Source organism: Camelina sativa, chromosome 8 (genome assembly GCF_000633955.1).
Source record: "Camelina sativa cultivar DH55 chromosome 8, Cs, whole genome shotgun sequence".
Classification (NCBI taxonomy): Eukaryota; Viridiplantae; Streptophyta; class Magnoliopsida; order Brassicales; family Brassicaceae; genus Camelina; species Camelina sativa.
In genome coordinates this window covers 17,379,834-17,393,996 of record NC_025692.1, presented here as the reverse complement: position 1 = coordinate 17,393,996, position 14,163 = coordinate 17,379,834, and the positions used below count along the sequence as shown (strand labels likewise).

General features: G+C 36.2%; 1 protein-coding gene and 1 pseudogene across 1 annotated transcript; one reads left to right on the top strand and one right to left on the bottom strand.

Moving 5' to 3' along the window:
- LOC104707360 (serine/threonine-protein kinase BLUS1) lies at window positions 4,800-10,479 on the top strand. Its single transcript, XM_010423694.2, has 21 exons — window positions 4,800-4,908; window positions 5,016-5,247; window positions 5,810-6,064; window positions 6,159-6,283; window positions 6,381-6,425; window positions 7,144-7,225; window positions 7,288-7,356; window positions 7,449-7,619; window positions 7,697-7,762; window positions 7,848-7,916; window positions 8,029-8,100; window positions 8,199-8,476; window positions 8,600-8,721; window positions 8,814-8,908; window positions 9,090-9,146; window positions 9,232-9,330; window positions 9,438-9,492; window positions 9,578-9,633; window positions 9,749-9,816; window positions 9,912-9,963; window positions 10,071-10,479. The coding sequence occupies exons 1-21, from the start codon at window positions 4,880-4,882 to the stop codon at window positions 10,113-10,115; spliced, it is 2,142 nt and encodes a 713-aa protein (XP_010421996.1). The 5' UTR covers window positions 4,800-4,879; the 3' UTR covers window positions 10,116-10,479.
- LOC104709636 lies at window positions 10,605-12,866 on the bottom strand (annotated as a pseudogene).

The window sequence follows — 14,163 nt, the reverse complement described above, 5'->3', positions numbered from 1 at the left end:
TTAGCGACTGACGTACGTAGTCGCTAAAATAATCAGTCGCTAAAGAGTAGTCAATGAGCTACTATTTGGCGACTGATAATATTGGTCGCTATTCCTGAATTGCAACGCCTGAGCGACTATTTGTGGTTACTCATTTGCGACTGTTTTGGTTACTGATTTGTTTATGTTTCAATGACTATTTTTGTACTGTTTAATTATCAATTTATCATGTTTTTTTTTAAAATCCGGTTGAATTGAATTATTTTATTTTGTAATAACAAAACAGATTATCAAAACTATAACTAAAACGTAACAAACATTAAATTTAACAAAGCCATAAGTTTCAACATACATAAGTTCTAGAAAACATCCATCTAGAGTACAAGTACAACCACTACAAAAGTTTTTAAGGTCATGAGGGAAGGAACCTAACTTTGAACATCAACAGGATCGGGGTCATTGGTTTGAGACTCGAGGAAGGCGACATAGTTTGGGTTAGTCTTGAGGAAGCTCACCAAGCGTTTGATCTCTTCTTGTTGCTGAGCTGCAACCCGTGATGCCTCAGCTTCACACTCTGCTTGTAGAGCTGCTTGTTGCTCTATTTTGCGGTTAGCTTCTTCAAGTTGTTGTTGTAGGCTTGTGAAAGAAGAAGAGCTTCCAAGGAACTTCCGCTTCCCGTTAAAGTAACTCCCTAGGCTTCCAACTCCAAAGTATGTTCCTCTATCGCTTATGAAAGTAGACTGCATAAACAAAACAGAGAAAAAGTTAACATAATTACTAAAATGTGGAAAACTTAATAGCTTAATAGTCTAGAAGCAAATTACCTGAAGAAAGAGCCCATCATCCTCCTCATGAGAAAGCTCTGATCGACGTGAAGTACCATCAGAAGACTCGTCATTATCCAGAGCAGCCAACTTTTCTTCCCTTTTTTTTTCTTATATGCCTCATGAACTTCTTGCGTTTTCTTATCCACAAAAGTACCATCTCTTTTGGTATGAGTCCTGAAGAAAACTTCTGGAATATTTGGCGGTCTCCCCAATTCCACTTCCTGAAAGGTTAAACAATGAAAACGTTAGTAACCATCTGATGTAATTAATTAAACAATGAAACGGTAAACTAACCATCTCTTGTTCTATTTGTAAGTAAGACTTCGGCCCTGATACATGCTTTTGAGGGCCAAGACCATTACGGTCAGACATTCGAGCTGCTGAAGTGGTTGCACTCTTTGCCATGGCTTCTTCTGTGTGCCAATAGTCACACATTTCTTTCCAAATAGTTATCTCAATCCAAATCGGTTTCACTTGATCTTGCTGAGCTGCTGCCTTGGAAACCATGTCTTTCATATGGTTTTGACAAATGCTATAGAACTTTGCTTGAACCACCCCGGTTAGAGAGGGATCCCAGGTGTGTGTTTTCTACAAAAGAAGAAGAGAGACAAGTGTTAGTGATCAAAAAACCAAAAAATATATAATCAAACACAAACGAGGTGAGTTTACCGCGAATTCCAAGAAGTAATTTTCTCTTATTTGATTAGAAACACAACCCAACTGTAATATGGCCCATCAAACTTATTTGTAAAAACCTTTGTAATCTTTCGGGTAAGTTTTGACTTGTCCTTACCAAACCTTCAAATACAAACAAATCGGAAGTAAAAATCCTAAAAAATATATAATCAAACACAAACGGTTCGAAACACAAGTCAAAACTTCCAATCAAAATACTAATCAATCTAATCAAACACAAACACAAGATGTTCCAAACACAAACAAACCTAAAGATCCTAATTCTAATCAACTAAGAAGTAACTCACCAAGTGGTCCCAGGCTCTAAACTGGAAGAGAGGACGGTAGTATACAATTCACGGCATGGCTGGACAAGCATGTCATGTAAAGCAGCAAGTACATCAGCTGGGAGATTTGAATGCCTTCCACCGTCATCCTCAGAATCAGCTCCATCTTCTTCCTCATGTGAGTTTTGCGCTTGAGAGCTATAATGCGATGCAGAGGCTGCTCGAGGTTGAGTAGAGGGTCGAGGATGATTTGGGACTGGTTGAGTAGATTGTCGAGGTTGACTTGAGACTTGAGGAGACATTCGAGGATGATTCGCGACTGAAGGATGAGGAGACTGTCGAAGTTGACTTGAGAATTCCGGTGGATTCGTCGCAGAAGCGAGAGGTTGAGGAAAAGGACGTCTGCTTGGAGTTACGTTGGAAGGGGATGCTCCACCAGAAAATGATGTCTGCTTGGAGTTCTGGAACATATTTTTCGGAGGTGGATAGTCCCTGTACGAAGGTGTAGGTCTCACTGGAGGCTGGAGGATTGGGACAAGAATTCCCTGAGAATCAGTGTTCGGTAAGTGAGGGTTCGCCGGCGTGAAGTCATACTGGCTGGGAAGACTAGCGGGTCTTCGATTCGCCGTTTCTGAGGTTCGATTTGAGGGGTTTCTTTTTCCTCCTCCTCTTTTCTTTACTCCAGCCATCAATATCGAGAGATACAAGGGTTTGTCGATTGAGAGAAACTGAGATCTAGGGTTTTCAGGAATAAACGAAGAGAAATGAGAAGATTAGGGGTTACAGTTTCTCGATTAAGAAGAGAAATGAGGGTTTGTCGACTGAGAAGATATATGAGGAGATTAGGGTTTGTCGATTAAGGAGAGAAATGAGATATTAGGGGCAACGGTTTGCTCGGGAGAAGAAGATGAATGAGGGATTAGGGTTTGCTCGGGGAAGAAGATGGATGAGAGATTTGGGTTTTCGCCGTTTTGTTACGGCCCAAATTTGGTTTAAGGCCCAAACTAAATATATCAGTCGCTAATGAGTAGCTGCTTAGTCGCAATGTTTGGCGACTGACAAATTGGTCTCGAAATTAGTCGCAAATTGGCGACTAAACTGCAACATTATGCATCATTCTCGAATTAACGTCTACTAGGCGACTGTTTTATTTTAGTAGTCATCCAGTAGCAAAACAATCGCAATGCAGTCGTTAAATTTAGCAACTGCTTTTTAAGTCGCAACTTGCATTCGGCAATTCCATATTTTCTTGTAGTGTATTGAAGAAAGATTTGTCTAATGTACTTTGATTCACCTTTATCTCATTAATTTTTGGCCATTCTAATATATCAAAAACTATTTAATATTATATATAGATATAGAAAAATCTCGTTTTCTTACAACCAAAAATATAAGAAAATCATAGGAAACAAGGTTTTTACCGTTTTACTACAAAATATTTGTAAAAAATGTTATGATATTGATAGGAATTTCATAGAAAACAATCTCATATTTTGATGCATATATTGTCGTACAATTACATACCATGGCTTTCTATCTTCGTAAAGCACAAACTACTTTAGTAAATCAATACTTACCGAAGCATTTCTACAATAATATATAGGGAATGGTTCCTAATTTTCCCAGGCTTTGATCAAGGAACTATGTTTTGCCTTTGAGGAAAGTTGAAAAGGAGCATATATAGTTCTCCCACATGTGGGCTACCAAACCTTTTCGTAGTTGACACAAGTTTTCTATTTTTGGATAAATGATATCATGTTGAAAATGCATAAAGTCATACAGTTTTAGAAGATATATATTAAAAAAATGTTGATAAAATCACTAGAAAAGAGGAAATTTTGGTGAGAAATCATTTAGACCACTTAAGATTGAGGGTTTTGGATGCCTCGACCACCACGTTCTCCTTTACATCGCTCTCCTACTAAAGTCTAATTACTTTCTATTTTTTTCTGGTATAGTTGTATAATATGATTTTACGATAAAGATTAGTAATTAGTGTAATAACTATGATAGCTTCGTTCTTTATGTTTTCTTTTTCTGTATAACAAATGCTAAACTACTTATTTATAGTTCAAATAAATTATAACTATTAATAAACACGAGAGATAACTTATTTTAGAATTGTTCATATACCACAAGATTTATCCGTGAGATGATAGATCATTAAAGACATTAATGCAATTCATAACTGGGATTTTATTTTTGATATTTTAAAAAGATTCAATTATAATTATTTCCAGTGGAAATGAGATTCAAATAAACATATTTTCTAAAAATGTCGGAGCTAAAAAATGATCTACACATTTTTCTCTTAATTTAATAACATAAATCATTAATAAAATTTTGAGAATTTATTAGAAATGTCTTTTTGAGATAATCCTTTTCAGAAATATCTATTTTTTAAATATTTTCATTTTTGCTTTCTTTTATAGAATTACAATATAAGTTTTAAAATATTTTTAGGTTTGAGTTCTCTATTTTACATTTATAATATAGTTTTAAGGGGCTAGAGTTTAGTATTTGGGATTTAAGGTTTAGAATTTAATCATTTTGTATATTAAAATGGATATTTTTAAATAAATAATATAAAAAAATATTTTTGGAAAATAACATAAAAATGAGTATTTTTGAAAATGTCGCAGTATTTTTTTAGTAGACAAAACAAATTCATTAGAATCTTAGATTCTTTATAAAACAAGAGAAAAAAAAATCTCTAATAAATTATGTAATCCAATGGGACATTAATTAAAATTCGTTGACAAAAATAGATAAGATTCATTTTCATTACATCTCTTATTCAACGCCAAAACCAAAGTCATTAGTCAATGTCCCTTCTTAGATGTTAAAGATTAAAGTTACAAAATTATAGCCACGTGTCCTAATCTTAGATGTTAAAGATTAAAGTTACAAAACTATAGCCACGTGTCCTAATCTTAGATGTTAAAGATTTGCCACGTCATACATTGTCTCTCTCGGTTATCAAATCGCGTTTTCTCATCAGACAATAAAAATGTAAAAAAAAACAAAAAAATAAAAAACCAAAACTTTTAGAAGAACAGAGCAAACAAAAAAAAAAAATTAGATTTTTTTTGTTTGTTGTTGTCAATTTCAATGGTGTCTCGGCTTCGTCTTGTGCTAGAGTACTTCTTCTAGTCTCTCTTTTGTTTACTCACAAGATTTTTTTCTTATTTTGTTTGATTTTTATCTTTTTATTTCTCAAGACGGATTTGGTTGGTGTTCTTTTTAGGGCTGTCTTGGGTTCGAGACGACGTAAGAAGACGGCGAGTACTAGTGGTGGCGGTGGTAGTGGTAGTGGTGGGACGAAGATGAGAGGTTTCTCTGTAAACCCTAAAGATTATAAACTTATGGAAGAAGTTGGATATGGTGCTAGTGCTGTTGTTCGTCGTGCTATTTATATCCCCACTAATGAAGTTGTTGCTATCAAATGTTTGGATCTCGATCGCTGCAATAGCAATCTGGTTTGTGTTTTTTTTTTTTTTTGGTTTAATTTGATTCTTCGTTTCTTGTTTTTGAGTTTAGCCTCAGCTTCGAATTTGAATTTGAGGGCGATCTGTTTTTGTTGTGTGTTTGCAATCATAAAAATTGAAACTTTGAGTCGTTGTAGCAATAAAGTTCTCATCTTTGTTGATGGGTGATGACCAATTTGTTTATTAGTCTTAGTGAATCTTATCCTTATGCTATATATGCGGGTGTACTTATTGTATAGATCATCTTCCCATTTTGTGTTTTGTTGTGTGTTTTGAGAATCATGTGTTTGCAATCATAAAAACTGAAACTTTGATTCGTTGTAACAATAAAGTTCTCATCTTCGTTGATGGGTTATGACCAATTTGTTTATTTAGTCTTAGTGAATCTTATCCTTATGCTATATATGCGGGTACTTAATTGTAGATCATCTTCCCATTTTGTGTTTTGGGGTTTTGGTTGGTTTTATCATTTTTAATCAAATGGGAGAGTTATTTAGATCTCTATCTCTCTTTCCGTTTTCGAAAAGTCATGTTTTGTTTTGGTTGTTTGTAGGATGATATAAGGAGGGAGGCTCAGACTATGACTTTGATTGACCATCCGAATGTTATAAAGTCGTTTTGTTCGTTTTCTGTTGAGCATTATCTCTGGGTGGTCATGCCATTTATGGCTCAGGGTTCGTGTTTGCATCTTATGAAGGCGGCGTATCCTGATGGATTTGAAGAGGCGGCTATATGTTCTATGCTGAAAGAAACACTTAAAGCTCTTGATTATCTTCATACACAAGGGCATATCCATCGAGATGTTAAGGTCAGCTTTTTCTTTGTTTCACATTTGAACTTGATAAGCCCATTCATTATCCATGACATGTATTCAAAGCTTTCTTTTGTATCTTGTATATTAGGCTGGAAACATACTTCTTGATAACACTGGCGAGATTAAGCTAGGTGATTTTGGTGTTTCTGCATGCTTATTTGACAATGGTGATAGGCAACGTGCAAGAAACACATTTGTTGGTACTCCGTGCTGGTTGGTTATTGTAGTTTTCTTCATTTCTGTCTTCTAAAGCTTCACAATTTTCTCTCTACTTGACGGTTGATGTGTCATATCTTGTTTCAATTTTTAGGATGGCACCAGAAGTCTTGCAGCCAGGAAGTGGATACAATTCAAAGTGAGTTATGTTTTAATATCAAGTGCCAACTAATATACTCTTACTTCTTTACATGGTCCTTGTTAAACATAGCAGTTAGTTCAGTTTGGTATGTGTCATCCAAAAATATAGCAGTTAGTTCAGTTTGGTATGTGTCATCCAACTTCTTAAAATCGAGTGCCACTGATTTTTAGTTGATCTAGATAGTTTGTGAGTGTTTCATCCCCACAGCTGTTAATAAGTTACTATCAGTTTATGCTTTGATATCAAGTGTCAGCTAATATACTCTACTTATCTGCATGGTCCTTGTTAAATGTACTCTATATATCTGCAGTAGTATATGTGTCATCCAACTTCTCAAACTCGAGTGCCGGTGATTTAGTTGATCTAGGTAGTGTTGTGATTGTCTCAGCTCCTCAACTGTTTAAAAGTTACTATCAGTTTATGCTTTGATATCAAGTGTCAGATAATATACTCTACTTCTCTTCATGGCCCTTGTTAAATATAGCAGTGAGTTCAATTTGGTATATGTGTCATCCAACTTCTCAAAATCGAGTGCTGCTGATTTTAGTTGGTCTAGATCGTGTTGTGATTGTTTCAGTCCCACAGATGTTTAAAAGTTACTATCATTTGAGTATCTTCTATGTCAAATGATATTGAAAATCTTTAGAAACTGTTTGCATCAAAGAAATGCAATAACAGCTGTTGGTTGGTTTGGTCTTATGCACCTTCCTCACAGGGCTGATATCTGGTCTTTTGGAATAACGGCGCTGGAGTTGGCTCACGGTCATGCACCTTTCTCAAAATATCCCCCTATGAAGGTATTCATTTATTTCCTTATGTGTATTGAGAAAAGATCTAATTCCTTTTTTCCTGGTAATAGGTACTCTTAATGACTATTCAAAACGCACCCCCTGGCCTTGATTATGACCGTGATAAGAAGTTTTCAAAGGTACGCTGCTTCTTCCTAGGTATATATATTCTTATTTGATTTCTTTCCATTTCAAGGATTGTTCTAACTAGAAGACGTCCAGCTGTGCCCAGTCCTTTAAAGAGTTGGTAGCACTGTGTCTAGTGAAAGATCAAACAAAAAGGCCAACTGCTGAAAAGTTGTTGAAACACTCATTTTTCAAGAATGCAAAACCTCCAGAGATTTGTGTGAAGAAACTATTTGCCGATTTACCACCACTTTGGACGCGTGTAAAAGCTCTTCAGGTTTGCCATGCTTATCCCTTCTTCGATCTTACAGCACTCGTCCTGTTCTACTTTTATTGATAGTTATTGCACAACAGGCCAAGGACGCTGCACAGATTGCTTTGAAAGGAATGGCCTCTGCTGACCAGGATGCTATATCTCAGGTGACAAACACACAACACAAGTTTGATATTATTAGTTAAAACTCGACTTGCAGAATGCTTATAAAAATGTTGTTTTTCATATCAGAGTGAATACCAAAGAGGAGTAAGTGCTTGGAACTTTAATATCGAAGATTTGAAAGAACAAGCATCCTTGGTAAGATATGCTTTGATGGTATCTCTTAAATGATGCCATTTGTGAAACCATTGGTTTCCGTCAAATAATCCGTTCTTACATTTTTCTTTTTCCTTTTTTTGATGTGCAATAGCTAGATGATGACGACACTCTAACAGAGAGTAGGGAAGAAGATGAATCTTTTGGCGAACAGTTGCATAATAAGGCTAGTAATTTGCAAAGAAGTTTTTAGAGAAAATATCTTATAACTCTTCACTCTTTTGGTATCTGGTGGTTTGAACTTAATTGGGAAACACATTGCAGGTGAATGACAGAGGGCAAGTATCTGGTAATCAACTGCTATCCGAAAACATGAATGGGAAGGAAAAAGTTTCAGATACTGCCGTGGTAGAACATATCCGTGAAGAGAAATCCACTCTCAATTCAACTGCTTCTTCTGTGGAACAAGCGGCACCAAGTTCAGAACAAGACGTTCAACAGGCCAAGGGTAAGCCAGTGAGACGCCAGACTCATAGTGGGCCACTTTCATCCGGTAACGTGGTAATCACCTCAGACTCAGAGAAAGGTCCTAGTTATGAAAGGTTCGAATATTAGCTAATTGTTGTTTTAGAGATCATTGGATTACAGTATCCTACACTTCAGATCTCCTTCTCCTTTCTTTCGCGACTTTCTAATACTCCAACATGAAATTTGCTATCTGCTAGGTCTGATAGTGAACGGCTGCTGAAGCCATCAGTTCGGAAGGCTCCAAGCTTTAGTGGTCCTTTGAATCTTCCAAATCGTGCTTCAGCTAACAGTTTTTCAGCTCCTATAAAATCTTCTGGAGGTTAGGAAAATACATTACCGATCTTCATGCTGCTTAGTAATTTCTGTTGGGTCTACTGCAGTTGACTTAGTGTGGTTGTCCAACTTGTATAGGCTTCCGTGATTCTATAGATGACAAGTCGAAGGCTAATGTGGTTCAAATCAAAGGAAGATTTTCAGTAACATCAGAGAACTTGGATCTTGCAAGGGTGGGCATATCTTTTCCTGCTATTCACATTCGTTTTTGTTTGAAAGTTACTAACCAGACCAATCTAGCCTAGGATATTCCACTATGTGTAGTCCAGTCTCGATCTTCACGAGTTTGTTTTAGTATCTGCGTATTAATATAGCGTGAATAGTGATGATTAATTCGTACTCTTTAATCTACAGGGATCCCCGTTGAGGAAATCTGCCAGTGTTGGGAGTTGGTTACTTGATTCTAAAATGGTATGTTTGCTATCAGAAAGAGTTCTTTTAATCAGGAAAATTTATGTCGTCTTATCATAACAATATCTTATTTTTCCGTTAACAGCCAACGGGTATGCCTATCAAGGAATCTAGTACTCATCATGCGTCCTCAGTCATTATGCCTCATCTTCAAAATTTGTTCCACCAAAATTCAATACAGCAGGTGAGAAGAAAAATATATGACCATTATCACATTGAGACATATGTTTGAAACTTGATTGTATGGTTCCTCATGTTATGTATTGTCTTAACGGAACTCTCTAACTTCAGGATCTTATTATGAATCTACTGAATACCTTACAACAAGCTTCTGAAACAACGGATGGTAAGATATATACGTCTTACCACTTTGTCTGTTATAACGATGAACTTTTTTTGTGACAGTTGATTAATTCTCATTCTTGATATAGGTTCTCAAAATGGAAAGTTGCCCCCTTTGCCTCGAGGATCTGACAGCAACGGAACCGTAAGTAGATTTATCAACATTGTTCTATGAATCAATGTTAATGCTTCACATAGACCTACTATGCGATCTCAAAATCATGTCCTTCACATTGTTTGTCTTTGGCTTGGGATCACAGGTTGTTGAACTTACAGCTTCTGAGAGAGAGAGGTTACTGTTTAGCAAGATAACCGAGCTTCGAGTTAGGTTGTTCCTCTTCTTCAAGCTATCAAATATTTCTTAGTAGAGAGATCAATGTGGTATAGTCTTTACTAATTGCGTCTTAAACTCGATTTCTGTAGGATGAAAGAGTTAACGGAAGAACTTGAAGAAGAAAAATCGAAACAGATCCAAGTAAGCTACCACACTTTGATCTCATGAAATAAATTTGCTAGATGTTTGAAACTGAAACATTCTGAACCATACTCATTTCAAACATCTCTTGTGTGTATTATCTACAGCTGCAGCAGAAATTGAAATCACTCACCGGTCGCGAGAAATCGTAATTGGGGACCAGAACAGCTTACTTTACAGAAGCTTTTAGGAGAAGGGAAGAGTATATGTTGTACACTAAGAAACCCGGAGAACTCTCTGATCATGAAAGCAAAAAGGACAGATTTGGTTCTGTTCTGTATGTGCAGAAGCAGACATCATGGGCCATTTGTTTCTGAACAGAAGAAGTGGGAAACAAAACATATAGAGAGAATACATAGAGAAGAAAGCTCTTTGGTCATGGAAAGAATTGTATTTGTTTATTTGATCTAAAATTTTAAAACTTACAGTTTAAGTTAAGATTGTTGTCTTATAAGTGACTAATATAGACTTCTCAACCTTTTTTTGTGGATTGTAAATGAAACTTGATTTGGTGTATTTGTATTATATTCCACCAAGATTCTTTACTAAGAATTAGTTTGCCCCTTTGTTACAAAGATATGTTTCATACTCTATTAGAGATTTATTACATGGAAACAATCTAACACAGAATCAAAGCTACACAATCTTAACTTTCACCTATGATCCTTTAGCTAAATCCAGAGTTGTAAAGCCTTCAAGAATCAACCCGCTTCTGGTTCCAGGTACCTTCTTCTTAGACCGTTTCCACCGCAATAAAAACACAACAATGTAAGCAAAAACAACGATTATAACCGAACGTCCGAACCTACACTAGCCGAGAAGTAGCACACTGTATCTGGAGATATAACCGACATCGAAGCCAAGTAAGAAACATACAATGGCACTGCTATCCATAGAAACCACCATACGTAGCCTTCCCCAGCTGGCAACAAACAAAACGCCATGAAGATGGCTCCAACGAAAGCCATACTATTCACACCCCGAAGAACATAGAAATATTTATGACTCATCACAACAGCACCGACAGTCTTTTTATTTTCTTCTGCTGCAATTTCGTGGTATACACCTCCTGGTGGCTGCGCGCTGCGTGTTTCTTCCGAAGTCTGGTTCCTATACCGTGCTGTCTGCGTGAACAAATGCTCTGTGAAACTAAGTGGAGACCTCAAGATTTCCGACACTTTCTTGGATTTCGGTAGAGAGTCTCAGCTCTTACTCCCATTTCCGGATTATGTTTTCGATGTTACTGTTCGTGTGATGACCTCTCTCTGGTTATGTAAGATATCTAGGGCGGTTAAACCTATCCTGTTATGGATGCTTTTGTTAACCGTAGAACATTTTACCACTAGTTTACTGATTTGAATCTGTTCTGATATGCTGCTATGTGTAAGGCTGTGTTGCCGTCTTGATCACGTTTGTTCAAAAACTGCATCTCTATGTTATAGATAAAAGTCAAAGGAGTCGTCGTAGTGTCGTAGTGTTCAGCTGAAGCATATGCAGAGCTGACGTGTCAAAATAAAAAAGGTTGATTGGTTGTGAGGGTGCGGATGACATGCTGAGCTATGATTGGCTCATTTGAAGTTTGTGACCGTTGTGGACCATTGATCGAGGAGGAAGCTTAAAAGAAGATTTCTTCATTTTAGTTTCATTATTCGAATATCTCATTTGAAATCTCTCTTTCTGTAAAAACCCAGAAATAACTCAATTGGTCTAGATCTTTTGGTAAGATCTTCATCCTTTGAGATTCAGCTCTCGTTTTATGAGCGTCGGCTGTTGTTTGCATTTGTGATTTGAATTGAATTGAAGAAGTATTAGTTTTATTCTTTATCAATCTAGTGATTCAGCTTCTGTTTGTCGCAGTCTCTGGACACATCCCAAGAGTAGCTCTTTGTATCTATTGTTTGAAACCGCTATATGTAGAGCGGTTTCAACATACACGTTCGCATCTCTAATGCAACTAGGACAAGCTAAGAGGAACTCTGTCATAAGATCAGTCTCTCCTCTTCTCACTACTTGATGAAACGGTGTTGTACCTTATATTCAAAATCAAACTATTTAAACCTTTTCATAGTAACAAAAGATCAAATAATTTCGAGAAATCAAAACACAAATTAGAATTAAATGAGTTGGTATAGTTTAAACTATATATATCTGAATATTGGTGTTTGCTCAGCACGGAACTGTGGGGTGTTTACTATGGGCCGTGTGTGGCATGGGATAAAAGAGTTGAGCGCTTGGAGTTGGAGGTGGATAGTGCGATATGGTCGGTTTTCTACAGACAGGGATTAGTGCGAGTCATCCGCTGTCCTTCCTGGTACAACTGTGTCATGACTTTATTTTCAGGGACTGGGTGGTCCGGGTTACGCATGTGCATAGAGAAGCTAACCGTCTTGCTGATGGTTTAGCTTCCTATGCTTTTTCTTTGCAGCTTGGTTTCATTTGTTTGAGGCTACTCCACCTACTGTTGCGGTTTTGCTCTCACATGATAGTAGTGGCTATGACACACCACGGACTGTGTGTATTTAAGTTTATTTTTTATTAATAATTTAGGGGAGTTTACTCCCTTTGTTCTACCAAAAAAAATATATATTACCTTCTCTTCCTTGAAGGCGAACAAGTTCAGGATCAACCTTGAGTAAACTTAGAACCAACCGTGTTTGACTTTCCACTAGAGCAAGATGCAATGGACTTAACCCATATGTGTTAAGTTTTCTGGCAAAAGACGGCTTAAGATTCATCAGCTCCATGGCAAAAGCAAGGTTCCCAGAAGCAGAAGCTACATGGAGAGGAGTGTTGATGAAAGGTACTGCATCAATGATTTCAAGAATGTATGGATTCTCATGGATATGAGCATACAATTCATCTATGCTTCCGATTTGGGTGGCTACGATCAATCTTGGATCCATTATGTCAAATAACAAGAATAAACAACTCTTTTCCTTCAAGAAAGAGAAACGTACACATTACTTATATAATCTATGGCATCGTTTGAACAAGTATTTGATGTTGACTTGACCCATCATTTGTTTAATGGAATGGATTTGAATTTGATTTGACTTTGGCTAAAGCCAATAGATGAAAAATTCATTACATGAAAACTCATAAAAGAAGAGAGTACAAAAGTATTCTCTAAGGAAACTACAATATTAAGTACACATAACTTGATCCTACTAACCCCACACAGTTTGACAATCAGAATTCATAAATTGCCCTCAAATCTCTAGATGTTTTTCTCTCCTCCTAATCTCTGACAGATCCCATAAACCGAACTACAATTGTCATGTCAAACTACAATACACCTCATAATACAACAAAAATAAACAAACTCCATCTTTTTTTTTTGTCTCTTCTTTAAAAAATTTGTAACTTTTCAACTCTTCATTAGGAAAATTTAGTTATCTATTAAAACAACTTAATTGGTATTAAATAACACACAATGCAAAAATAGTGGATTTTTTTCTATTTTAATAGAGTTTGTGAATTTGTTGTTTAAGTTTTCCAGAATTTATTTAGGTGTACTTAAGTTTGTTCACGAATGTTACCGTAGATGTTTAGACCTACCTAGGAGGAGGGTTTCTCGTCACAGAAAGGGTAAGAAAAAGTGTCGTGATCTCCGTGCAATTGACATTTTTTTTGGATCTTGAAAACGCTCACATTCCCAGAGGTTGTAGTAGGCGCCTTGTTTTCCCGATTCTTCGTTGCTATCTCCGGTCGAACGCCGGTCAAATGGCTACTATGAAATCAATTTTTAAGTTACTAATTATTAAATTAGGAACTAAATTTAATAATTTTCTTTAAATTCATGATTCAAATAACATATGATATCATTTTAACACAAATTTCGGTTGATAAAATAAACCGATCCATAAACCTCAATACAACACAAATACAAAAGGTCCAATCCTTTCAACAGTTTCTGAAAACGTCTCTCTTGTTAAATAGTTATCACTGGAAATTAAAAAAAAATAAAAAAAAAAACAGTTAACACAAAAAGCAAATATTAAGCCAATCAGTCAATTTTTTTTGTCTTTAATAGGATAAGTGACATTACAACGTCAATTTTCTTTTCATTATGCATTAACAAAATCTGTTTATCAATGAGTTTTTGAGCACCGTGATTTCTCCTAACTAATGTTTCTGAACGATTTTCGATCATTTTTAAGAACTTGTTTAAGCAATTGAGCAAGACACTTCTTTGATTTT